The 24,611-nt window shown below is 40.4% G+C and overlaps 4 protein-coding genes across 6 annotated transcripts in view; all 4 read right to left on the bottom strand.

Moving 5' to 3' along the window:
* wwp2 (WW domain containing E3 ubiquitin protein ligase 2) overlaps positions 1 to 1,949 on the bottom strand; it is a 63,174-nt gene extending 61,225 nt beyond the window's left edge. For both annotated transcript variants that reach the window (XM_085464791.1, XM_085464790.1), the window contains exon 1: positions 1,890 to 1,949. The gene's annotated coding sequence lies outside the window, so the exon portion shown is untranslated. The remainder of the gene's footprint in view (positions 1 to 1,889) is intronic.
* Positions 1,950 to 3,326: 1,377 nt separating this feature from the next.
* LOC146706587 (diacylglycerol O-acyltransferase 1-like) lies at positions 3,327 to 11,975 on the bottom strand. Its single transcript, XM_085464792.1, has 18 exons — positions 11,836 to 11,975; positions 10,412 to 10,596; positions 9,433 to 9,520; positions 9,304 to 9,344; positions 8,781 to 8,866; positions 8,587 to 8,639; positions 8,383 to 8,488; positions 7,814 to 7,909; positions 7,668 to 7,727; positions 7,488 to 7,591; positions 6,821 to 6,859; positions 6,107 to 6,148; positions 5,962 to 6,006; positions 5,757 to 5,866; positions 5,612 to 5,677; positions 5,433 to 5,520; positions 4,000 to 4,062; positions 3,327 to 3,735 (listed from the first exon to the last, which is right to left on the bottom strand). The coding sequence occupies exons 2-18, from the start codon at positions 10,540 to 10,542 to the stop codon at positions 3,532 to 3,534; spliced, it is 1,422 nt and encodes a 473-aa protein (XP_085320918.1). The 5' UTR covers positions 10,543 to 10,596; positions 11,836 to 11,975; the 3' UTR covers positions 3,327 to 3,531.
* Positions 11,976 to 12,957: 982 nt separating this feature from the next.
* polr2c (RNA polymerase II subunit C) lies at positions 12,958 to 16,825 on the bottom strand. Its single transcript, XM_085464793.1, has 9 exons — positions 16,635 to 16,825; positions 15,317 to 15,366; positions 14,995 to 15,063; positions 14,853 to 14,905; positions 14,336 to 14,464; positions 14,201 to 14,252; positions 13,930 to 14,098; positions 13,762 to 13,836; positions 12,958 to 13,250 (listed from the first exon to the last, which is right to left on the bottom strand). The coding sequence occupies exons 1-9, from the start codon at positions 16,718 to 16,720 to the stop codon at positions 13,106 to 13,108; spliced, it is 828 nt and encodes a 275-aa protein (XP_085320919.1). The 5' UTR covers positions 16,721 to 16,825; the 3' UTR covers positions 12,958 to 13,105.
* Positions 16,826 to 16,985: 160 nt separating this feature from the next.
* Positions 16,986 to 24,600, bottom strand: coq9 (coenzyme Q9 homolog (S. cerevisiae)). Of its 2 annotated transcripts, none has more exons than XM_085464795.1 (9): positions 24,499 to 24,600; positions 20,841 to 21,066; positions 20,594 to 20,729; positions 20,361 to 20,503; positions 19,518 to 19,602; positions 19,333 to 19,437; positions 18,040 to 18,195; positions 17,762 to 17,815; positions 16,986 to 17,591 (listed from the first exon to the last, which is right to left on the bottom strand). In XM_085464795.1, the coding sequence occupies exons 1-9, from the start codon at positions 24,554 to 24,556 to the stop codon at positions 17,556 to 17,558; spliced, it is 999 nt and encodes a 332-aa protein (XP_085320921.1). In that variant the 5' UTR covers positions 24,557 to 24,600; the 3' UTR covers positions 16,986 to 17,555. The 2 variants fall into 2 exon arrangements, with proteins under 2 accessions (XP_085320921.1, XP_085320920.1); XM_085464794.1 differs by having other exon boundaries at positions 19,228 to 19,437.
* Between the last annotated feature and the right edge of the window lie 11 nt (positions 24,601 to 24,611).

The raw sequence follows: 24,611 nt of genomic DNA on the forward strand, positions 1-24,611 counted from the left end.
AACAGGGCCTGCCGTCTCCAGCTCCAGTCCAAGATAGTGGAGGTGAATCTCAATTGAGGCAGCCCATTTTATCACTCTGTTTAGGGATTAGGGAAACTGCTTTTTGTAAGCACATGTACACACTCAGATTCCCCTCTATGCCACAAACAGAAATCAGTAGGACACTATATTCTGGCAGAAGCCACAAGACACTTTAAAACTATACAAAAGGGCCACTCATGCAAAAATAATATAGAGTGAGACATCTAGACTCTTGCTGGTTGAGTGTGCATACTTGTTCTCCACTCTGATCACACTGCCAGAAACACTAAATCAGAGCGCATTCACTGGGAATTCAGCTGTATTTAAACATATATATGAACTCAGACATCAGGAGGGAAGATCCACAGACCCAGTAAGGAGTCCTCTCATATCATTATCATGAATGAACAGCTTATACAGGCACATGTTTGCACAATTCATGGATGCTGTAATAATGTTCACTTACCCTGGTGTGATTACAAACCTTGTTCCACTATTGTAACTAAACCGGATTGTTTTCATGTACATGCAGATTGCAAGGGCTTTAACAACACTCAGGAAATTAAAGGGTGAATCACTATATTATTTATAGGCGAGATTACCTACCCCAAGTTGGAGCTTGTCTGAACTATTTTGTACACTCTGTGTGATCTGTAAGACACTAACTACTTATCACAACACTGGAGTACAAGGTATATAAAGCTGATTAAAGGTGTACTGAGTAGCCTGTCCTAATGAATTTACATTAAAGGCGTGAAGTTGTTCTCCCTGTAATATTAAGTAAAAGCTATGACTTTCATCAAACCCCATCAACATCACCTTGAGCAAAGTCAGAGCACCCTGCTGAATTTAAAGCACCGCAAATACAATGCAGATTAAGGCTGGACTCTGCTCTGAAGGTGTGCTTATACTGATCTGTACTATATGCATCAAGGAATTAAAATTAAAAATAAAACCCCGATTCTAACACTGCTCTGCGAAGGGGACCCTCGTTTTGAAGGTGACATGCTGCAGGCACTGCAACCGAAACCAAGACAAAACCCAGCCAGAGGTGACCTGGTCCGAGTCAGAGTGACTAACCGGGTGTTGGATTGCCAGAATATCCACCTGAGGTCTGTCTCAAGGCTGCAGATAAACAGACGAGAGCTACCAAAACAAAAAGCGCACAGCATCCTCCGTCAACCTTGTGAAAGAAGCTGGATGCTGCGCAGCGTTTCTTGGCCGCTGTGAGCTGTCTGAACTTCTCAAGAACCAAGAGAGGTTTAAATGATCCTGACAAACTATTTTATCGCTGCCGTATAAAATACCTTTGGCTGCTGCGCACATAATACAAACGCGGAAGGTGATCAAGGTTTGTATGCATCACCGTCAACGAGAGCAGACCAAAACGCTAACGCTTCTGGTCACGTTTGCAAAATAAAATCTCCTGTTTTGTTTTGTTTGGGTTTGTTTGCGTTGAGAGTGCGGAGACAATAAAACAGCAAATTAATCCTTTTATCAGCAAGTAGAAACTGTCGAAGGTGAGCTTCTTCTATTGAAAAACACAAATGTATTAAGAGACTCACAATTTATACATTGATCTTTAAGAATCTGAATATTTCAGTCGAACTCTAGTCGCATTTATTTCGAAAGAAAAGCCAACACACTTCCGCTTTGACTCAACGAACTTCAGCTAGCTTACCTAAAAGAAGCTAATAGCTAGCCAGCGAGCTTCTTGATGGGATTTTATAAAAGGACATGCGGATAAAACCCGTTCTAATCACCTGACAGCAAGTAAAGCCTCACCCACAGCCTCACGGCTCTCCTCATGCCATGGTACACGTATTGACACGATAACAGTTTAGGCTTATGTGTGATCCTGGACGTACCTTTTTCAGCTGTGCTCCGCCGCTGTCGCTAGTGAACTTTCATTTCCGCCTCAGTGACAGTATCACGTGACCTAGCGTTCTCATTGCACAAAGGATTGTGGGTCGTAAACAATAATAAACAGCCCACACAATTACCTTAAATCACCTTTAATATATATATACACACACATACATACGGCCTCTTGCTTTCTTACAAACCATGAAAAAATATTAAAATATGGAATGAGGAAAGCATGCCCCTACTTTTTAACAAATCTGTGTATCTCTATGTAGTTTACATCTTTATCTAAGCTCTGAATGATCCCTGGTTTGATCCCAGGAGGAGACACAAAACCCTAATCCTACTGCAAAAGTATGAAGTTTGTTCGAGGTCAAATGCTTAGCCAACCTTTGTACTCATGTCCCCCAAGGCCTAGTATGTTGTTATGAAGTTTGAAGACGATCCTTAACAAATTGTGGGTAATATAAAGCTTTTAGTACTTTCTACATTTGGTGGGTCCTTGACCATGACCCGATTTTTTACCAAAATTAAATCAGCTTCAGCTGTTTTTGGCATCTACCGTCTCCCAAAATTGAAAACAATATCTTGAAAGTGCATGAAAAGTTATAAGTTTGAAAATTTTATTTTCTGTACATTACCCCAACTCCCACTCTCCTCCTTCGACTGTAAATATCCTGATTGATTAACAAACTGTTTAAACCTGTACTGTTTAAGTTTGCACTTTGAGTCCACCTGCTTTCACTTGCATTCATGACAGATGGTAAGTGCATTTGAAAGGTCTTGAGAACCAGCTAACGGGAGCAGTACGTATCTGCGCAAGTGGGAATTTGTAACTGTGTCCTCCAGCAGCAGGCAGCAAGTGAGCAGGTGATTTTAGTGTTGAACAGGCTGTATTCCTATCAGATGGCAAATGTTAATCCACAAAAGAACCTCCAGAGAAGAGGAACCTGATGGGAATGTTGGAATATGCATCTAGGATCTACGACAAGGAGAGGAGATGAGGCTAAGTGAGTTACTTAGCCTCATCTCCTGAGTTAGATGGCTTTATTTGAAAACAATAGCCTGAACAAGTAACGATCAGAGGGGTATACTACAAACAAAATTCAACAGCGCCAGTCTTTCTTTGTGTTAGTTGCCTCGACAAAACCTAAAACCTCAGTCGGAGATAACAAGTAACAACTTTCTGTTGAACTTCGCTTTCTGCTTCAGATTCTGTGCACACTCACATAAGAAGAGGCAGTCTGCGGTTCTTGTGATTCGGTGAACTTATATAAATGAAGGCCTCTTAATCACACGTTGACGTGGCGGCGTCCTAGCAGCAACTTTGATTACAGCAGGAATGGTCACATCAGGAAGAGCTTTACAAATTGATTGCAGCTCAGTCACCACCTCACTTTGCTGTCCACATTCAGAAAGCACGAATGTACAAATTTAAATAAAGAAACCTTAAACAGTCATTTATTCCAATAATATCAGCATGATGTATATGCATAGTAGCATAACTCAGGTTTGGTGTACACAGAATAATATGTATTGCTGAAGTGAAACATCAGGCATGTGCAGCTTTGCCTCACAGATGAATTCTCAGCCCAGTCATAAATGCAAAAGTGTAGGAATATCTGCTAGACTGCCTTCACTCAGTCAGTGAAGCTGCAGGAAAACTCTCCGCTCTGATGTTGGTGGTGACTGTGACGGGCGATGCTGACGGTTAACGCGGAGGCTGACGTAGTGGTCGTGAAAGTAAGTGGCCACAGCTAGAGGAGGGCCCAGCAGCAGGAACAGCCACACTAAACCGTTGCCATAGTTTCCCTGGAAATAGTTTCGGAGGAATACTGCGACCAAGAGCTGCAAGAAGAAGACATAGTGTCAGCTCAAGGCACGCCCCGATTATAATAACACAGTGCATTGTGTTAGGTGTGGAAGGCCAAAAACAATAAAGTGGATCAGGTTTAATTATTAGGACTAAGATTTCAGTGTGTAATCTATGTCTCCATTTAAAGCCTTTTTGCATTTGTTAACACTGTTAAATAAAAGAGCATAAAATTCATCCATGAATGATAAAGTTGGATCCCCATACAGCAGCAGCTGCCACCAGTGCAATAATCTCACCTCAAACACCATCATGAGAAAGATCCACAGACGGCAGCTATGCAGTGGCAGAGCAATCATATACTGTGTAGGAGAGAGAAGAGAACCATCACGGCTCATTAGTACTGGTGTTTATCCAGAGGTACCAGCTTAATTTTATTGTATAGAAGTGGGCTGCAATTCAATCCTAATCTCTAATCTCTTTTCCTTTTCCCCAGTGGGAGAAAAAAATCACGAAGTCAAGAAAAAATGTGAAGTCTGACTCAACTCCAGAAACCAAACTACCTAATAAAGCGACGGTGGATGTCACTGACGTGGGTCAGCTGTGGTGAAACTACAATGTCCCACTGATGGACTACAAAGACTCATCTCACACTGACTGCTCTGTTTCATGCAGCTTGTAGGTTATAAACAAGGTCATAAATCTCACTTAATTACCAGACAGAGGAACAGAGGAATAAAGATATATAATAATATACAATAAGAATGGTAGGATACAGTAATTTACAGTAGTATACAATAGCATAATGCAAATATAATATCAAACAATTCAAACAAAGTGACGATATAACTATTCCAGTAAAATAAATAACATAACAATCAGTGCAGGTGCTTATAAAAAAAGTGACATAGTATTGTGCAATGAATAAAAAGAGAGTAGCAGCGTATGATGGGGGAATGAAACAAACATTCAATAACATACTGTTAAGTAATATTGCACAATCTGAATGAGAATAAAATAACATTGATATTAATCTTAAGAAATGTCACCCGTTTAAAAAAAGTCTTTCAGCGTCTGTCACTGATGTAAAGTCAGTTCATAAGAATCCTAAAGGCCAGAAATAGTTTTACAGCGAAAACTTAACCAAAGTGTGAAAACAGATATTTTTAAATCTGAAAACACGAGTTCAGAGAGTCTAAAATAGTTCCACATTTACTTTTAGCTTCACATGGGACACAAACCAAAGTTTCTGGGGCTAAAGATCAATGTTTGGTCCTTGAAAGGTCACCTGCAATCTTGGAGTATATGAGATCGTTCAGAGGTAACTTCTGGGTCTGAAATGGGAAGAAATGCAGAAGTTCCTTAAACCTGCATTCTGGTTAATGACCAGCAGGGTTGGCCCTTGGATGTTGATTCACCTTTACAGTGTCTCTGGCCAGTTCTGCACAAACTTAGTCTGAACGTTATTAGATTGCTGTAACTTATGCTGGATTCCCCGTTTATTAAATGCTAGATTTGTGGGACTAAATTCAATAAAGCCAAGGCCCTGACATTCAAGCCTTACACTCTATAGTTGCAACGATGGTCCTCTAGCACCTTAAATATGATACTGTAGACCAGTAAGGTAAGAATCAGATACTGCCATAAGCAAGGGTGCAATGTATCCTGTGCCAAAGGAGATAAGGAAGCATTGATAGTTCCTTTCCAAAGATGCCAGAAGAGTGGACTGTACCTCACAAAGCGCAGCAGACATCAGGAAAACCAGCAACTCGGCATGTGATGGGGAAACATTCCTCTCCACCAGACGAGTGTAAATGTGTCTTTTTATGCATAAAAAGAAAAACATGTAAGCAAAAAAAAACAACCCATGTCAAACATTCAAGCACACAGACCAAAAAATGTTGATAATACCTGTGACACCACCTCTGAAAGGGAATATTCCAGTTCTTCCAGAAAGCAATCAAAGTTGTAGCGTTCCTGTAGATAAAATATAAACTGCATTAATTCTGAGATGCAAAATTAACACAAATTACAGTAAATGTTCTGTACAACTGACCACCAGTCTCCATAAAAATGGCGATCACCAAAGCGCAGCAGTTCTGCACAGAAGTTCAGGTATGAATGAGTCAAAAAGAAGAAGAGGAGCCACAGGAAGTGGGTCGGTGCCTGACAAGAAAGTATGTGTTAGCAATGCCAATATGCCACACATACAAACTCTTATCTCTAAGTATCATGGACCAAGGACAAAAGAAATCACTAACCACCAGCCCCACGAGGTGCTCCACCCTCGTAGTGATGGCCATGCTCTGGATAAAAGTATACAAATAGAAAGAAGGGTGGATTCAGCAAGGGTGGGAGCTGCCCTTGTTTTAATGAGCACACTTCAGAAGATCATGTTTCACTTACAGAGAATGAGATTTCTGATCTCTGGAAGATGGGTTCAATCCACTAGAATGAAACAAAGGATTCTAGAATCATGAAATTCAACTTGGTTCTTGAAGATAATAGTCATCGATTTCCATGACTCCCTACTCCATGAAATACCAGCTGAAGATTTTACCCATTTATAGACAGGACATTAAAATCACTGAGAGGTGAATCAAATGCACTGAAGTCACTTTGATTCAAATAATGCTGCAATAATGGCACAGCATGTCCAACCACACCAATGAGGAACGGGTTGAGGAACACGATAAAGAGTCATGACGCAGTTTTCTAAACTCCCGAGGTCATAGCCCAGTGCCTGCTTGACGCCCTGTGCACAAAGGCTCGTGAGTCCAACGAGTGGACTGTAAATGCTACAGTGATCAATGCTCTTCATGTGTGCATTTTTATGTACGTGTTGAGAGGTTATAGCCAGGAAATAACTTCTTGGTGTTATATTAAAGTATGAGGACACATTTTAGGACACATAACAAAACATGTATCAGCAGAGTACATTCAATAGCATCTGTCATCATCAGTGCTGCTCCTAATTCACACATACCCCCCAAATCAACCTCCAGAGTGAAACATGCTCTCACAGCCGTGCAGTGCCAGACTCCCTGAAAGGTCTGCACATAAATGCAGTGATACTAAGCTACTGTATAACAAAGAAAGGACTTCAGCGATCTGCTGTACCTGCTGCACAATGCCAACCATGATCTGGACAACCACCACCTAAAAACAGAAAATTATGTTTAATTATCCCATGTAGTGTGTGCACAATAATTTTACATTTTGTTGAAAAAAAAAATACATTAAAAAAAAAAGACAAATATTCAACACATGTGATTTAATGTGGCATACAAAACAAATCTTAGATGTCGGGACTTTAAAATGTAGTAGCTAAGTCCTTACGTTTCAAATTCTCTCCAACAATAGAGAATTTAACAGGAGAAAAGACAGAGGAGACAGGAACAAGGAGCAGCAGAGACTACAATACAATCAAATGAAAAAGAAATAACGAAACAACAAGGATTTATATCAGGAGCAGTCACACTGACATTAGCGGGGACAGAAAATCCCCTGTGCAGTGTCAAAGTATTACAAATACAATACTTCTGGTTAAAGGTTCAAAGATAATCTGATTAAAGGGCCTGAAGCTATCCAAGAAAAAGGTTTGTTAGCGCTCGTTTTGTTACCATGCCAACAGAGGATGAAGAACGCCACGGAGCGCTCAAGTCTAGACTTGTAAAGAGAAAACTGAGTCATCCATATCAGCGCTATTAATCCTTTTTACTTTTTCTATTCTCCTCTCTCATAGAACAATACTGTGTAAAAATAATGACACCAGTGTTCAGCTCACCATTTCTATCAGTCTGTGAAGCAGCTTATTAATGCGGACGTTAGGACAGCAGGGGAAGCCCCTCTGGAAGCAGAGAGTGGGGGCGAGGAGGAAATAATAGAGCTCTGAGAAAATAAAGACAGAGTTAAAAATGCTGAAACATCACTTTGAGTCACTATAAAGAAATGAAGCAGCTGTTACCTCTGAATGTCAGATGCTCATTGTGGTGTTTCTGTGATGCAGGTCCATTCTGATCTTTCTCTAAAAATAAAACAGAAGCAAAAAGCTGCAGCAGCTGCTGTTCTTCTGAGATGGGGTCAATGAAAAGTTTAGAGTTGCACAGATACCTAAATGAGCCAGACGATACCAACGATTTGTTTCCTGGTAGGAATAAAGCTTCATCCCCAGAATAGTGAAGAACAAGAGAGAGAAAAATGCTCCACCTGGTGGACAAAGCATAAACGTGCTTTTCAGACAATGAGACACATACACATGGAAGTCCTGGAGTCCAACAAATCTGCAGTACCAGTGCGATGCTGTCACGTCATCCCCTCCCCTCACCCAAACCGGTCACGGCAGGTTTGGTTCTGCCACAGGTCTCCTTCCTAATAAAGGGAGGTTTTCCTTCCCACTGTTGCCAAAGCACTTGGTCATAGAGTGGTCAAATGATTGTTGGGGTTTTCTCTGTTTTATTTGTATTTTTGTGTGGCTTATAAAGTGCTTTGAGGCAACTGTTTTGATTTTGTGCTATATAAATAAAACTGAATTGGATTAAACTGAATGTCAACATGGATCAAAATCTGACCTGAATCTGTTTCCTGGTATACTTAATGAAGTGGCCAATGACTGTATTTTATAAGGGAACTCAAATCTATCGGTCTGGATTACAGTAAATATGATGCAGGTTTGAAGTTACCTGTTGACATTGCAGGCTCGTGTACGATGACAGCAGGAGGAAATAGAACCAGCAGCCCCAGATTAGTAAGGTGTAAACGATGTGCGTTGGAGAGAGACAGCATTGCCTGACAAACAAAGATTTGTTATTTTTTCTGTGTCAAAAAGTCCCTCTCTGGAAAGATACATCCTTTCACATCTAAAAGAGAAAATAATAAGCTCTCACCTTTTCCTGGGACCTCTCCAGAAGCAAAGCTATCAGAGCAAACGTGTTGGCAGCTGGGAAAATAAGAAATTTATTCATTCACAACAACAAGTGTGCTGCTGGAGACACCTATTCTCTCTACTCTAAAGTAATTCTGTATCATTCATGATGTGTTGTTTCTCTGCCACAGTCCTACGGATACCAATGGTTCTCACCCAGAATGAGGATGACTGACGGCCAGTTGCAGTTGTCCTCAATCAGATGTCCCAAAACCTTTTTGACATCTATCAAAAATCCATGTCTGTTATGAAGAGGAAAAATGTAAGCTTTAGTAAACAGTAAACAGAGAGCAGGGATGTATTTAAACTGGAAAAAATACTGTAATGAATAGGAATTCTTGGTTTTTAGACCAAGAGGTTTTAATATGTTCATGTGACACATTCAGTGTGGCGTTTCTCCTCACAAATTATCATCCAAAAGTCTTCTGGATTCAGAGTGTGTTGTGCTGTTGTGAAGCGCAGTGCTCGTGCTTTTCTTCCACTAAATGTGCCCGCAGAGTCCCAGCATATAGATTTTACACTGGAGTAAAGCATGGGAGGTTTACTAAACATGAAACTTTAATGGTTTACAAAAAAGCAAGTGTGTTTGTAGGTGAAGGGTCTGTTTTATAGATGGATGTGAAGTCCACCAAATCTGAAAATTCAAACCAAAAAAAGGACAGAAGCCATTTATACTCACTGTATGAAATTCTCCAAGAACAGGTGAGCATGAGTCAGGACCTTAAAAATCAGAATGACAGCGTTTTTATAACTCAACAAAATCTTAAATGTATTTCCACAAATGATAAGGCAGGGCTGAGAAACTAACCAGCAGGATGATGATCCAGTTGAGGATGCCTCTGTATCCGGTAAAGCTGCTGTTAGAGCTCAGCAGAGAGTCTTGGATGCTGTGGCAGCTGCACAAAAACACATTTTCATCTTCATCAGGCTTTTTTTTTTTTTTTTTTCCTGTAAATATTATCCTGTCAGCTCTAATATGACTGCATCGCAAAAACATTCCAGGTCTCCTCCAGTGGTAAACAAATGGAAAACCACTCAGCTGATGGTTTTTTGTTGGTTATACGAGGCCCTGGGATATAAAGAAACTAAACATGTCTACATCTGATTGTGTGTTTAATATATTTTAGCCCAAATTCAGAGGATTTTAAATTAAAAGTGACACTCAAGAGTCTGAAGATGGTTTACTATTCATTAACTGTTAATTTTGTAATGATGGTGCTGAATAAGTATTTAACGGGATGATCTCTGTGTAGTTATGAAACAGGGTGTTTTGGCTCTACAATGGGCCACAAAGACCACACGGTACGAAAACACAATGTCAGAGAGGTCGGTGTAGTTGTTATCCACCACCAAAGTTCAAGGATTCAAGGATGCCAGTGTTCACATTTTGGACCAAGAAGACAGATGGTTCAACCGATCACCTTCTTTTGAAGCTTTTAAGACGTAGGAGAGGGTTTTTGAAGCTGTGTGTGAGATTAGAGCTTCAGAATTAGATGGCCACGCCTGCTGTAACGTGTGTCGTTACTTGTTCACCAAGATGTCAAGTATTATTCCTCATCTACGTTTCACGCTATCCTCCTGAACAGTTATTTCTGCACAATGACAGCCAGGTCTGATGGGTTCTGTGAGTTTTTATTATATGATGCCTTACACGTATATAAATCAATGCATTCATAATTTTTTATTTGTGCTTTTTATTATTTGAGTAAAATATGTGAACATTTCATCTGCTGGTGAGGTCATACATCTGCCACATGGAGACACGAGGAAAGCAGCAGAGAGCTTACCAGAGCAAAGATGCGTAGGGGTGTTCTTCTTCACTGGTTAGATCAAATGTAGAAAAGGAAGTGCTATCACAGAGGCTTATACCGTCTTCTTCGACTGAGGAGGAGGAGAACCTCTTCCTCATCGAAGCCATCTTTAACTCCAAGGATCAGTCCACCGAGGTGGAGGTTACAGATGTTTGAGTCCACTTTAAGAGTCAGAAAACAGATTTATTTAACTCTCACAAATAACATTCTCTTATTAGATATTTGATTTGAAATATTAAGATGATCAAAGAATAAACATAAATATTACATAGTGTCATATTTTTATCTGAATTTCATGCAAGAAATAAAGTGTAGACCAAACTCCGCAAATTCCTATTTACGTACACTGCTTAAATAATATCAAAGTTTCTGTTCTATTCTATCCTAAAACTGGGCTCTGAGGAGGTCAGCTGATATTGTTCCAATGGGTGCTTTTTATATCCAGTTATGCTTTCCTGCATTTGCAGTGTGTTTGGGATCACTGTCATGCTAAAAAATAAAAACCTTTCCCAATCAGATGTTTTCCAGATGGTATTCCATGGTGGATTTTAATGTAATTGTACATTTCTGCATTTCCATCAGTTTTCTCCAACACGACTGGCTGAAATGGAGCTCAAACCACGACAGAGCCTCCACGTGCTTTACAGATGGCTGTACACACTCACTGTCGGGCTTCTATTTTGAACTCTTCTATATACAAAAATTTCAGATTTCCTGTTTCCCTTCATTGAGACAGGATGTCCCTTAACACCTACCCATCCTGTGCAGTTTCCTCAAAGTTTTTGAATTCTGACACAAGATTGACTCCAGAATTTTGCACAGTTGTTTACTGTACTTGTTAAAATTTTCTGCAATGATTTATTGTCTTTCTAATCTTTGCCATGTTGAGACAATGAGGCTGTAGGTTGTGCAGAAAATACGAGCGCATCATCAGATCATTTAAATGCAAACTGCATCTTAGAAAATAATTCCAACCAAATCGCTGTAGTGGATTACCACTTTGGTGTTTTATCGCTTGTATACGCGGGTGAACATTAAGTAAGATAAAGTTTTAGCCTTTACCCGAGCTTTAAGTTCAATTTGTGAAAATTCGGCAAGCATACAAATTATTATTAAGCCATTTAGTTCATGAGAAATTAGACTTTAGATGTCCTTTCTACCTCAAACGACCCGTTGTCGCAGGCATCTTATGCTTAAAAGCCAAGAGGTTACATTTTTGTGTTGCTGCTTGTCGATAAAATGTACGCCGAATGAAATAGCTGCCCGAAATACATTAGTCAGTCTAACCAACTCGTTTTACAACCACTGTAACACCGGGTGCTAACAAGTCAAACTTTTAATTTCCGCATTTCCTAAAGAAGCTCGGTGTGACCTTCTGAAGCGAAAGAAAAACGTCCTACCGCGTCATCCTCCGCGTGCAGCATCCTTCTAACCAGGTCCACATCTCAGAGCATCCGCCGCCTGTCAGCTGACTGCCCGACACAGAGCTTCTCTGACCTCTGAGCCCTCTGAGGACTGAGGAGGTGCTATTCGGTGTGAAGCCACGAGATCCTTTTATTGTGAAACATTCAAAATAAAAGCCCACTTAAAGTAAAAAAGACTTTAATTTCTGAGATGCCAAAATAAAGGCCTGTAGTCTGATTGATTAATTGTCATTTTGGTGCCTTATACGGAAGCCCGTGGTTTATATACATATGTCATTTATTGTTCCTCCAGTATCCAATTCATATTTTGCACACAGTAAATGTCACAACAGCAGATTTAAAGTATTAATAGATTCATAAGATAAACATTTTACATAAAACAATGTTTACAGAAATTGTTACGCTTTAAAACATTCATTTCTTTTGTACCATAAAGGGATTGTAAACAAACGATTAACTTTGTGCATAAAAATCAAAGAGTTGTCTGGGAATAAAGCCTTCAACTGATTTAAGTTTAAAGGTGTAAAATAAAAAGCGGGGAAATAGAAAGCAGGGTTCCCAAATGAGTTTTCTCCCAAATGACTTGAAGAAAACTCCTGCCAACCAAACATTACTATGTTTTAAGTCAGATAACTAAATGTGTAACTGTTAATACTGAAACTGCTCATTTCGATCATTACTGAGGAAATAATTGATGCAATTTATATGAAAAGTTATACGTTTTTCCCTTCATCCACTCAGCACCCAAAGAACTGTACGCCTTCACTTATATATTCCGACTCTTTAGACCTAATTAATTACATTTAACCTTGATTAAATATATCATTTTAAAAACAGCTAAATCTGGTATTAAAACCACATATTTATTCACAGGCTGCAGATGCAGGTTAGTTATCACAAGCCCAGAAAAACTGAAATAAGGACACTTCATGAAAAAAGATAATTTCCTTTAGAAAATATTTATTTAAAAAAAAGGAACATTTAAGGAAAAATAACAGTTTAAAGTGTTACACTGACAGCAAAAAAGATCAATATGCATTTGGCTCAAACTCCAAATTAAGCAATGATCTCGCAAACTCATTGAATTTTACATTTCTAGTGACTGAGACTCAATTTATTTATTATGACCAGAAAACACAACCCACATTTTAATGGATCAGATCTCAGTGATCCTGCCAGCCTGCAGGGAGGACACAGCAAAGCCATTTCTAGATGTGAAGATCAAGCTGGTGTGGAGGAAGGTCCTTTAGTTGATGATCAGTACGTCGTTCTGGATCTCGTGGCTCAGCTGGGTTTGGAGGTCACTCAGCTTCTTCTTCAGGACAGCCAGCGCTGACATGACAATGGTCTCTGGCCGCAGGGAGCCGCATGACTCCACGTTGTAATAGAACCTGTGCAGGGAGAAATGTGAGCCGAGCTGCGTGCAAAGTTTCCTTATAAAAGTCAAAGTCATTCAACTTCAGAATTTAGTCTGAAACTTCCTGGATTGCATTCAGAGCCTAAAACACATGCACGGTACTGAACGTGCTAATCTTTGCTTGTGTCTGGAGTTCATTTCAAGCTCGTTTTGGTAGACCAAGCAAAAATAAGAGAAGGTAAGCGATCACAGCCATCTCATGCTTCTTTATTGACAGTAGATTCTGGCCATCTCCAAAAGCCTGTGTATTGATGTCTTTGTGAATATTTAGGGTGGAAATATGCAACACTTCTCATAGGCTTGCCTCAGGACATTTTCATGCAGTGGGAAACACTAGTGTGAATGTTCGATTCAAATAATTCAGGAAACTTGTTTGGTTTCAGGGATCAAAACAGACCTAGATCCTTCTGGCTAAGGTCAGGTAATGCAAATCCCAGTGGGCAGAATAATAAAGATGAGAAAACATCATGAAGCTCTTTGCTAACCGTTCCGGTTTCCCGTTGGGGTCGTAAGGGGCCTGAAACTCGTCCTCTTCGATCTCTGAGTACTCGCTCTTCGGCCTGGGAATCAGTGCATTGGGTGTCAGTATTTTTATGATAATTATTCGTTAACAATGTAGTTTTTAGATGAGCCAAACTGGGAGGAAAACCTACCACTCCTCGGGTCGTGGATAAACTGTGTGTCTCAGTGCATTGTCGGGGTCATACTCGAAGGAGACCCCCGCTGTTGGGTTCCACTTGGCGTGTTCCTTCCCAAAACCTTTCTTAGCGTAAGCTCTGAGCCGAAGTTCCTGACCTTTACGGAGCTTCACCAGCAAAATGTCTGCGTGGTATCAGAGCACAAGAAACATTTATGAAGTGATGTGAAAACAGACACCAGGCAGAGACCTCAGCAGTCGGTATGTACTCGTGAATACAGCTTTACCATCTTGCTCGACGTAGTCGTTGGGATCGTTGTCTCGACTCCTGGAAGTCACCTAGAAAACCACAATGCACCACAGTCAACTTCACCTCTGCTTCCAGTCAACTAACGATCCTAGAAAAAGGAGAAAAGCCTCACCGGGATGACTCTGGGGTTGTTAGACAACAGGTCACGCGAGGTCACGTGACGCGTCTGGTCCTCGTTACATCGAACATCCAGGGTGAGCTCCACAGAGCACTCCTGACAGAAATCCTCACAGGTGCAGTCCTGCAGGAGAATTTGACGTTGTGGTGTTAAAGCCGGCGCCCGCATTCAAAAGTTAGGAAGCTCTTGGCTTTGTTCACAATCTGATATCATGTATCGTTCACACCAGGGAACCATCAGGTTAATGACCAGTCTGAGTCTGTTTATGTTGTCACAGGCAGCTGACAAATCGTGTGTAGAAACCACAAATGTCTGAAAATTAGGAACAGCATCTCTGAGTCTCACGAGCAGGAATGGCACTCTAATCTGGCAGGAGGAGTTTTTGCAGGAAACAAGAGAGAGGTGTCCCCTGAACAGCAAGCGTGGCAACACAGATAAGCTTTTAAAAATACGTTGGAGAAACAAGGATAAATTGAAACTGTGGTTGGCTGTGCTACAAATGTCTGCTTACCCTGGAATACTGCATTTTGTCCACGATGTCGTCGCTGGTGAGTGGTATGAGCCCTGAAGATACAGGAAACACTCAGGTTTTTACAGCAGCCTTCTTTGATCTCTCGCACTACCACAGGTATTACACACGCTCTCATACATACCCACTCTGTGGGCGATAAACTCATCGTGCAGTACAGACGAATTGGCGTCGATCTGGATCCAGTCGATGGCTGGAAATGAAGCAGTGCAGTGCAAGTCAGTCATTTAGGCTTGCAGAGGTGGGTTTGATACTGAACGCTTTCCCCAGAGTTCTGGTGAAGCTACACAACTTTATCCAACACAATATCCGTTTTGTTTTGCTCTCCATATCATAACAGCAGCTGAGACTTGACTGCTTACTTATATAACTGTACAGAGGACCCCACCAGAACTTGGCGATGTTAAGCAACGACACACACACACACACACACAAAGCTACTGTACCTATTGTAGGAACCTCCGACATAAAGACACGGCGGAGGGAGTTTGCAACCCTGAAAAAGAGAAGAAGAAAAAAAATGGTTTCAGATGAATAACACACCGTTAAAGTCCCCCTTAAACTCCAGACTGTGCTTTCAGGTTTTTATGTGTGCTTCATAGAACGAATTCTAATAGTCCAAGATCACCTGAAATCTGCAACTGAGAGGGCTGAATTATACAAACATTTAAAAGGGCTTCCAGTGACGAACGATGATTAATAAGTCAACTAGCAAAATACCAAACTATTACTGATGCTGATTACTGATCAAAGTTTTGTTTTTTGTTTTTAATCAAAGAGGCATTCCTTAGTCATAACATCAGCAAACTCTGTATTTTCAGATTTTGGACTGTTCAGACATTAAAAAAAATTGCACTCCACATTTTCACGTTGTGATGTCACAGAGGCGTTAAGATTTTTATCTGGAATGACTATAATGGACAAGCTTAGAATTGATGGATAGCTAGATTTGAATTATGAGGGACATTGAAGACTGAGTAATATGGAGACAAAGTTAGAGAGGGAAAGCTGATCTGCTGTGGCCAAACAGTCACTGAAGTGAGAAAATAATCAGGAGACTAATTAAAGAAAGGAAATATTCTTCTAGCGAGAAACAGCTGATTTTTTTTATGATTGATTGCCTAATCAATGAAATGTTTCTTTTAATTATCAGACAAAACACATTTTACAGAATTGCAAGACAAAGAAAACTAAATTTTAAGATAGTGTCCAATGAAGTTTCCTCAGCTTTAATTGGTGTGTTGTTAGACTGCCAGTTAAACCTGGTAATCTAACAAAGGAAAGGCAGGAAAATACTTTAATCTTTAGGAATTTTCATTTCCTTATTTAAAAAAAAAAAAGATTAGAGAAAAATGTACATTTTAATCAACGCTGGAAAATATAAAAAACTAATGGAATAAATGTTACTGTGCAGTAAACTAGCCCATTTGACTTCTACTTATATTTCTTTATTTTTACAGCCTATGTATTTACTTATTGGTTATTTGTATATGAAACTTTGTCCTAAATGGTAATTCATTCACAGTAGACTAAAGACCCATTTAAAAACATGACCTAACTAATGTGAAGCACCTGCGTTTACTTCCACATTCAGCTAGCTTAACATACACTTAAATAATAATTATATTGTATATTAAATATTAGTTATACGAGTTAAACGAAAGCAGCTTTACACTGTTACTCAGCGTGTGTTTTGGTGCTGAGAATAATGGCCGCCCTCGTCCTCCTCACACACTGCACAAGGGAAAATATACTCGTACTTACGCCAAATCCGTGTTTTCGATGACAAACTTGACATTTTCATCTGTCAGCTCTGTGATCTTTACCGTTGGCTGGTTAGCATACGGCATTACTGAAGCTAAATGAAGCTAAACTAGACGTTTCACTATCAACACACTTCACACTACCGCTGCTTCTGCTTGAAGACCTCCACGGAAATATTTACGAGGCGCTGATTGGCCTCGAGATGTAAACGCGTACAGTGATTGGGTCAAAAGAGGCTCGAAGGCGGGTCTTCTTTTAACCACCGGGTTACAGACGACGGTAGCTCCCTTTTCAAAACAAAAGCACAAACTCTCAAGTTTGACTTGCTTGCAAACATTATCTGCATATTCCTTTTCAGGCAAGAACTTTATTGTCTCACATTAATCTAAAACAAATATTTCAAGCGTTTAGATTGGTGGGCAAACCAAGACATTAACAGACAATGTATTGACGTTTCAAAATTGCTTTTTCATTGTAATACAGTTAGACCAATTACAATTAATGCAAACGTCCCAAATCAGACACTTTAAAGTCTCTATATACAAAACTTTAACTGCAGAACATTTCAAATCATTCTGGTGGCACAGGGTTTTCGCTCTAGTAAAATATAGTGACTTTGACCTGAAACGTAGTTCTTTAGTGGGAAACTGATTTCACAACTGAAGACAAACCAAAAAAAAAAAAAAAGTTAAATATACAATTACTATTTTATTGAACTTTCACTTGATTCAACAACTAAATTGCAGATCTGTGTCCTTCTGTACAAAGGAAAAAATGATCTGAGCAGGAGAGTGAAAGGATCAGCGGGTGAGAGTTTCTGCAGGTGATCAGAAACAAATTTGCTCCTTCTATTGTTTATTAACAGCCATAGTCCAATATTTCAGAGTTCTGCTCATCATGTGGACGGTCGGGATCGGTGCTTCATCTTCTCTGGTTCAATCCTGTGAGGTTCTTCAGCTGTGAAAAAGAGGCGTGCAGACATTAATGAACACAGTTTCCTTCAAGAACGTGAGAGTTAAGAGCACAAATCTAAGAAGAGGGTGAAGACTTAAGTATCTCCGCTAATCCTGTGGCAGAAGTTATGAGAAGAGTGAATTTAAATGGTGAATATAACACAAAAGACTCACTGTAACAGCAGCTCCCATGAGTCCCTGCACCACTGCTTCACCTGTTGACTGCACCTACACATCAAAGTGGAACATACAGCTTACACATGGCTGAAGAACAGGTTCAGGTGTCACATAAAGACTCATTTTTACATGATTTCTCTTAAAACGCTAAATCTCAGGTCATTTATTTGTTATTATCGTTGCTGGGTGATGCTGCAAAGCGATTAAAGATGTGCTTCTGCAAAAACATTCAAAAGAAGTCAGGAGTGAGTCTTTAACAATGTTTCACTCTCTACCTGTTTGGCTGTGGTGGCCATGTTGACTACATCTTGGATGCGGTTATCGAGGAAGGCCCAGGTGTCCTGGTAGTCTGGAGAGGAATCCTGAATCATCACCAGCTCTGTGGTGTTGTAGATGCCCGTCAGCGCCGCACGCTTTGTGTACCAATTCATCTACAACAGAAATGAGTCCTGCAGTTTTACTCCTAGTCCACATTTATTTCAAGGTAAACTCAAAAGTAAAGTAAGTAAAACGGATGCAGTGGCACATAAAACAACTAAGCTGTAGTGCCTCTTCACCTCACTGTGCAATACCTTTTGTGCAATACTTTTGTAAATAGTCAACGGTGCAATAGACTCAATACTTGAAATGTGCAATTCACTTGTATTTTTATTCCTATTTATTCTATTTATCCCCTTCGTATATTTTATTTATATTGTCTCTGTATTTATATATATGTGTGTGTGTGTGTGTGTGTGTATATATATATATATATATATATATATATATATATATATATATATATAATATTCTGTAACTCTGTAACTTCTGTGCTGTGCTTTTTTGGAAATCGAATTTCCCAGAGGAACCCACCCGAGGGATTAATAAAGTTCTATCTAATCTAATCTAAAAGGTCAGCTTTAAAGAAGAGCACACAGGAGACTGCACCAGAAAACAGTGCTGTGCAAAAGCCTTGAACTGCCACTCATTTCTTTAGATTTTGCCAGGAAAATGATTGCACCGATTTATCGCAACATGCAAACTTAAATGTAAATACAACAAGAGCCAACATGGGGCTGGTTAGTTAGCTACAGCTTAGACAATACGTATGTGATAGTGGTGATTTTGTCCTTGCACACAGTGTGAGAGCATGCATTGCCTGCAAATTTAAGCACGACTGGAGTTTGTGTTACGGCTGCAGGTGTCAATAGTTTTCCGAGGTTACACCTTTACTGAAACAAATCAAATATTACCAATTACTACAAATGTATCAATAAAAAAATGGAAAACGATCACTCATGAGAAGGTCGTTAGCCCTCTTTTTCTCTTTGTTAGTTAAACAGTATCTGTGATATAATCTGCTGACTGGAGCGATCATTCGCTGTTTTTATATAAATGCTCAAGTGGCACCTGCCAGCTAATAAGAAACAAGTATTTTCAGTGTACCAGCAAGGACAAAGTGAGGTGTCGATAGGGGCAGTAACCTGGGAGGTGGCAGGTCGGATATTTTGAGGGTGGTGATGAAAGGGGGACAGGAAGCTATGAGGAGGAGAAGAAGAAGAAGAAGAAGGGTGACAGGATCCACTCACGTCTGTGGATCGGTCTCCGGCGTAGTACCAGATGTCGTCCATCAGCGTGGAGAGGTGCTTCAGGCTGTCGGGGATGTTGTGGGGAAGCAGCAGTAGGCTCATTGCCTGAGAAGACAATATCAAGTAAAGCTTCCTGACCTGTGAGCACACTCAGAAGCTCATATTCTCAGTGTTCCATGCTGTACCTGTGGCCATGTTTCGATGTAGGGGATGTACATGCGCAGTCTGGTCTCTACAGCGTCTCTTATAAAATCTGCAGTCTTCTTTGGTCTGCAAGAGAAATCTGTCTTTACATCTCTCACATTTTTTCATATTACCTGTCCCGCTGAGTGTTTTATTTTCCAGCCTAAAGCGTAGGTGAATAATCGACCTGAATTAAACCTGAGCTCAAGCTGAATCTGCACAGTTTTCCCTAAACTACTCACTCATCCATCCAAATCATTGAATTCAGGTGTTCCAGTCACCTCCATGGCCACAGATAAATAAAATCAAGTCCCTAGAGGCCTGTAGGCTGCTGTCAGTCAATGCAAACCTCCAAACTTCATGTGGCCTTTAGATTAGCTCAAGAACAGTGCACAGAGAGCATTACTGAATATGTTTCCATGGCCGTGCAGCTGCATCCAAGCGTTAGATCACCAAGCACAATGCAAAGCATCAGATGCAGTAGTGTAAAGCACAATGGCACTGGACTCTCGAGCAGTTCAAACGTGTTCTCTGGAGAGATGAATTACATGTCTAGCAATCGGATGGATGAGTCTGGGTTAGCACAGTGCAGACTGACAAGTACCGCTGTCCTGGCAACCGGCAAAGTGTAAAGTTTGGTGTAGGAGGGATTATAGTGTGGGAATGTTTTTCAGGAATTGGGCTCGGCCTCTTAGTTCCAGTGAAAGGAACTCTTAATGCTTCAACACACCAAAAGGTTTTAGATAATGTCATGATCAAGTGCATACGTTTGTGAAAGCAGAGAGCAAATACTTGTGACAATATAGTGTAGCTGAACTGCAAAGTGAGCTGCTGTGTATACATACTCAGCCTGGCCCAGCTGGACCTGATTGTGCTGTTCAGCCAGGATCTCCGTCAGCTGCGCATTGCACTGAGCGATGAAATGTAGGACCAGGTCTCCGGATCCTTTCTCGAACATACCGGTGGAAGCAGAAGACAAACCCAGACTCTGGTACAGACACAACAACCACAGCGTTAACGGTGCAGCTTACATACGAACACAGGGCTACACGATAAAGTCTTTGAACTACTCTCTCACCTCAGCACCAGCTGCGATAGCTTCCATCGACCAGCCGTGCAGAGGAACAAACTCCAGAGCGGCAGTCAGGATTCGAGCCTGAAGCTGCTCCTCTGTTTCATACTCCTCATCTTGCTCCCCGCTCTGATCCTGGTAACTTCACAAAGACAAACGGCAATGTGAGACCAAGTGTAGCTCTCCCACATCAGAAAGCATCTTGTAAAATCCCTGTTGAATGACAGAAGTGACTAATGTAACGATTACTGACCTGGTGTTTGGATCGGTAGACTGGTCGGCTGCCGGATCGGAAGCAGAAGCCGCCGTGTCCTGTTCAGCAGAGCGAGCCTGGTAGTGCTCATGGTAGGTGGTGGATGAGGAGGTTGAGGAGGGAGGCTTGTCAGATTTGGACTCATCCTGAAGCCTCAGCCCTGCACAGCGGAAGCCTCGTCTCAGACTGCCGCACTGAGGGTTTGTTGCTGTTGGTGCAGCCACCACTGGAGCATACAAATATATGGATTTACTTCCACAGATTCATTTTTAATACGGTGTACTTGTTTATTTCTCGTAATAATCGTGCTGTATCGAATCTCTATCGCCTGTCACTTTCCTCCCAGTGTGTGCTGTTGTTGTTCACACTTTTACCAAACTTTTAGAAAAAGGATTAAATGTGACAAACCACAGTACAAAGTCTCACATTTACATTAAACTCAAGCTCAGTGAAACCTGTACAATTTATCAAATGGTATGAAGTACTTTATTTCCCCATCTGTTACACTTAAGAGAAATATTGGTGAGAATGCTGCACTAAATACTTATTATACTACACTCATTGGTCACTACATCAGCTGCTTGTTAAGGCAAATATCTAATCAGCCAATCATGTGTCAGCTATTCAGTGTATACTGGCATATAGACATGGTCAAGATGACCTGCTGAAGTTTACACTGAGCATCAGAATGGGAGGAAAAATGACTTTGAAAGCGCCATGGTTGTTGTGAGAGAATATTTCAGAAACTGATGACCTGCTGGGAATTTCCCCACACAACCATCTCTAGTTTACAGAGAACGGTCTGAAAAGAGAAAATATCCAGTGAAAAGCAGAAAAAGATCTCTGAACGCACAACACTGGAAAAATGTTGCCTGGTCTGATGACTGTCGATCCTCGTCTCAACAGTTCAGGCTGGTGGTGGTTTAATAAGGTGGGAGAATTTCCCTGGCACGCTTCTTGAAACCAGCTGAACACCATTCAAACACCACAGCCTATCTGAGTATTGTTGCTGACCATCTCCATATGACCATCTTCCGATGGCTGCTTCCAGCAGGTTGAACACGTCACATCATCTCAAACTGGTTTCTTGAACATAAAAAGAGTTCACTGTACTCAAATGGCCTCCAGTCACCAGTCCTTTGGGATGCTGTAGAACACATTCATATATGTGTAGCTGATAAATCTATAGTCTCGGGGTGATGCATTCATGTTAACATGGACCAAAATCTCAGAGGAAAGTTTCCAGCACCTTGCTGAATCTGAGCCATGAAGAATTAAAGCACCTCTGAAGGAGAAAGGGCGTCTAGCACAGTGCTAGCACCTAATAAAGTGACCTGTCAGTGTAGGACATATGGACTTAGCTTTATTCGTTTATTCATTAACTATTATATATATATATATATATATATATATATATATATATATATATATATATATATATTCTATATATTTTCTATCAAATTATTCCAATAAAATGTGGGCAAATTATAAAAAATACCCCAGTATTCCAACGGGAGGATTTTAAAATTGATTTGTTATACTAACTCAGTATAAATTAGGCTGTTTAGGTATCAAACGATTGATAGCTTTCATAGTTTAAGTGTGTATTTCAGTGGAAAATGTGCGGTTTGGTACATTTTTTGCAAACTCTAATCAACAAATACTGAAGCTTTACCGTAGATACACTTCAATAGGAGACTGCACATGTGTTTCACAGAACTTGCAATGATAAGAGGAAAAGGGAGCTATAACTAGAAAGTGCATTTTCTGAAGAAACTGCAGTGTGAATGCTTGAATCTGAATGTATGCACTGAAATGAATTAATTGCTGAATTTTGAGTTAAAAATATTGAATGAGATTAAAAAAAAACAAAAAAAACCCAAATTTAACCTGAAAACAAAGGTGCTGAACTGCTAAAAGCTGAAGGTTACACAGAAGAAGGAGTTGGAAAAAAACTGAAAATGTTTTAAATGTAAATTAGAAAACCCTAAGAAATGAGAAAAGAACATTTAGAGTCAGAAAACATCTGAAAGAATATTAAAAGGTCATATTCTTTGAATCACTGAATGACTCAAATGTGATCCCTCCACTTTGATCCACACAGTTTAAAAAGTTTAAATGCCTGAGCTTTGAAAGACACGGTGTTGGAAAGAGAACAATAATGGCGACAATTTGAGGGTAAAATGATGGCTGTAACACTGTGGACACAGCAGCAGTTGAAAGAGAAGTGCTTAAGATGAATCTTAGCACAGTGGCAGGCAGAGCTCGTTAAGCAGGCAGGTGTGAGCCTGGTTGCTATAGTGACTGCACCCAATGGCTCCATACACACGACACAGACATGCGCCTCACTTTTGCTGCTTAAAATGAACAGAAAAGTCAGGCCGAAACAAATCGTTCCCAAATTAAAAGTACAAGTCGTATTGACAAAATTCTTTCACCGTGAGCGACAGCAGCTTCTAGTCTACCGAATTCTCAGTTTTCATGCCTGTGGAGTTTATTATATGGACGTGGTGACAGTGGAAAGACACCATGCTCTTCTGATTTTCAAACGAACCTTCTGAGCCATTTTAACATTAGAGTCTATGGAAGAGTTGGAGGGAGGAGGCTGTGCATTGGTGACATTTATGAAAGAACCATAACACCTAGTACAATAGTAAACACATTGGATGAAAGAGGACCGCCATGGCTACGTTTTGAGGGTAAAATCATACCTGTAGAGCAAACGCTGTGGACACAGCAGCAGTTTTAAAAAAGATTTTAAGATTAATTTTTTTGCTCCTCTCACTCTAGCAGTTGAGCTGTCTCACTCTAGCCCCAACATTCCGTCCCATACACACCCATTATAAACTCTGAAACGGGTGAAAAAACATCATGAAACTTAAACTGGAACTGAAGAAAAAGTATAATAGATATTGAAAAGATAAATGCAAGTTGAATAGTTGAATGTCTTGTCTTCGTTTTAAAGTTTGAATGGTGGCTCTATGTCAATGTATGTGGAAGTAGTAAGAGTTTAAAAATGAGTAAGTTGAATGAGGATTTGAAGGGTCTCCCCATTGAAATACATTATAAATTTTTGTTGAATAAAGTTGAATAAAATTAAAAATATAAATGTTAAAAATATGAAAAATGGAAGCAGTGTTGTCCAAAAGAATAGGAATCTAACGGTGTTGGAATGGTTTTTCTAAGTTGAACGGTTTTGAAGGAGTAGGATTACAAAAAACGTACGGAATACAGAATAAAATATAATAATAATAATAATAATAATAAAGATTACAACAACAATACTGTGAATGCTTTTCAAGCATTCACACTAATTAGGGGTTTCATTAGAAACGCTCAGACAGCTTGTATAACTGCAGACAGCACGCCCCCTCCCGGTGTAGGAACCTGTTTACGTGTTTACCCTGCAGTCACCTGTGAGGTCTGCCCGGCAGAGCCAACACGGACACTACAAACCTCCTAATAGCCCCGTTTTTGGAGCTACACTCAGTTCCCTGTTGCTGATATCGTCCTTCATGATCACCTTTGGCGCGATCAGCTAACGCTAATAAAACGCTCGTTCTAAAGGCGCTGATAACGCAGACACAGACACGCGTTCTGGAAAACGTGTCCCCGGCTCTCCGGTATAATCACAAAACCAGCGGTGACCCCTTCTTACCGCTGCTCAGGCCACGGAGTGCCCTTCCAGCCCGCAGACCTCTTAGCAACGCCGCCATATCAGCTGCTCACAGCGGCGTCACCACCGCGCGACTCGCTCCCACAGCGGAAATC

This window comes from Copadichromis virginalis, linkage group LG7, assembly GCF_057382275.1.
Source record: "Copadichromis virginalis isolate Kocher_CV1m ecotype Utaka linkage group LG7, C_Virginalis_male_GT1.1, whole genome shotgun sequence".
In the NCBI taxonomy this organism is placed as follows: Eukaryota; Metazoa; Chordata; class Actinopteri; order Cichliformes; family Cichlidae; genus Copadichromis; species Copadichromis virginalis.

Bases quoted from the DNA above. Each gene is read 5' to 3' on its own strand.
- LOC146706587 (XM_085464792.1), bottom strand. From the start codon at position 10,542: ATGGCTTCGATGAGGAAGAGGTTCTCCTCCTCCTCAGTCGAAGAAGAC. The intron at 5,867-5,961 runs GTTAGTGATTTC...CTTTCTTGTCAG, and splicing joins AGCACCTCGTGGGGCTGGTG to GCACCGACCCACTTCCTGTG. The intron at 5,521-5,611 runs GTATTATCAACA...ATGCATAAAAAG, and splicing joins TTTCAGAGGTGGTGTCACAG to ACACATTTACACTCGTCTGG.
- polr2c (XM_085464793.1), bottom strand. From the start codon at position 16,720: ATGCCGTATGCTAACCAGCCAACGGTAAAGATCACAGAGCTGACAGAT. The intron at 14,253-14,335 runs GTGAGGCTTTTC...GTGGTTTTCTAG, and splicing joins ACAACCCCAGAGTCATCCCG to GTGACTTCCAGGAGTCGAGA. The intron at 13,837-13,929 runs GTAGGTTTTCCT...ACTGATTCCCAG, and splicing joins TATCCACGACCCGAGGAGTG to GCCGAAGAGCGAGTACTCAG.
- coq9 (XM_085464794.1), bottom strand. From the start codon at position 24,556: ATGGCGGCGTTGCTAAGAGGTCTGCGGGCTGGAAGGGCACTCCGTGGC. The intron at 20,504-20,593 runs GTGAGAGAGTAG...TGTCTGTACCAG, and splicing joins CTATCGCAGCTGGTGCTGAG to AGTCTGGGTTTGTCTTCTGC. The intron at 17,816-18,039 runs GTAGAGAGTGAA...TTTGATGTGTAG, and splicing joins TGGCCACCACAGCCAAACAG to GTGCAGTCAACAGGTGAAGC.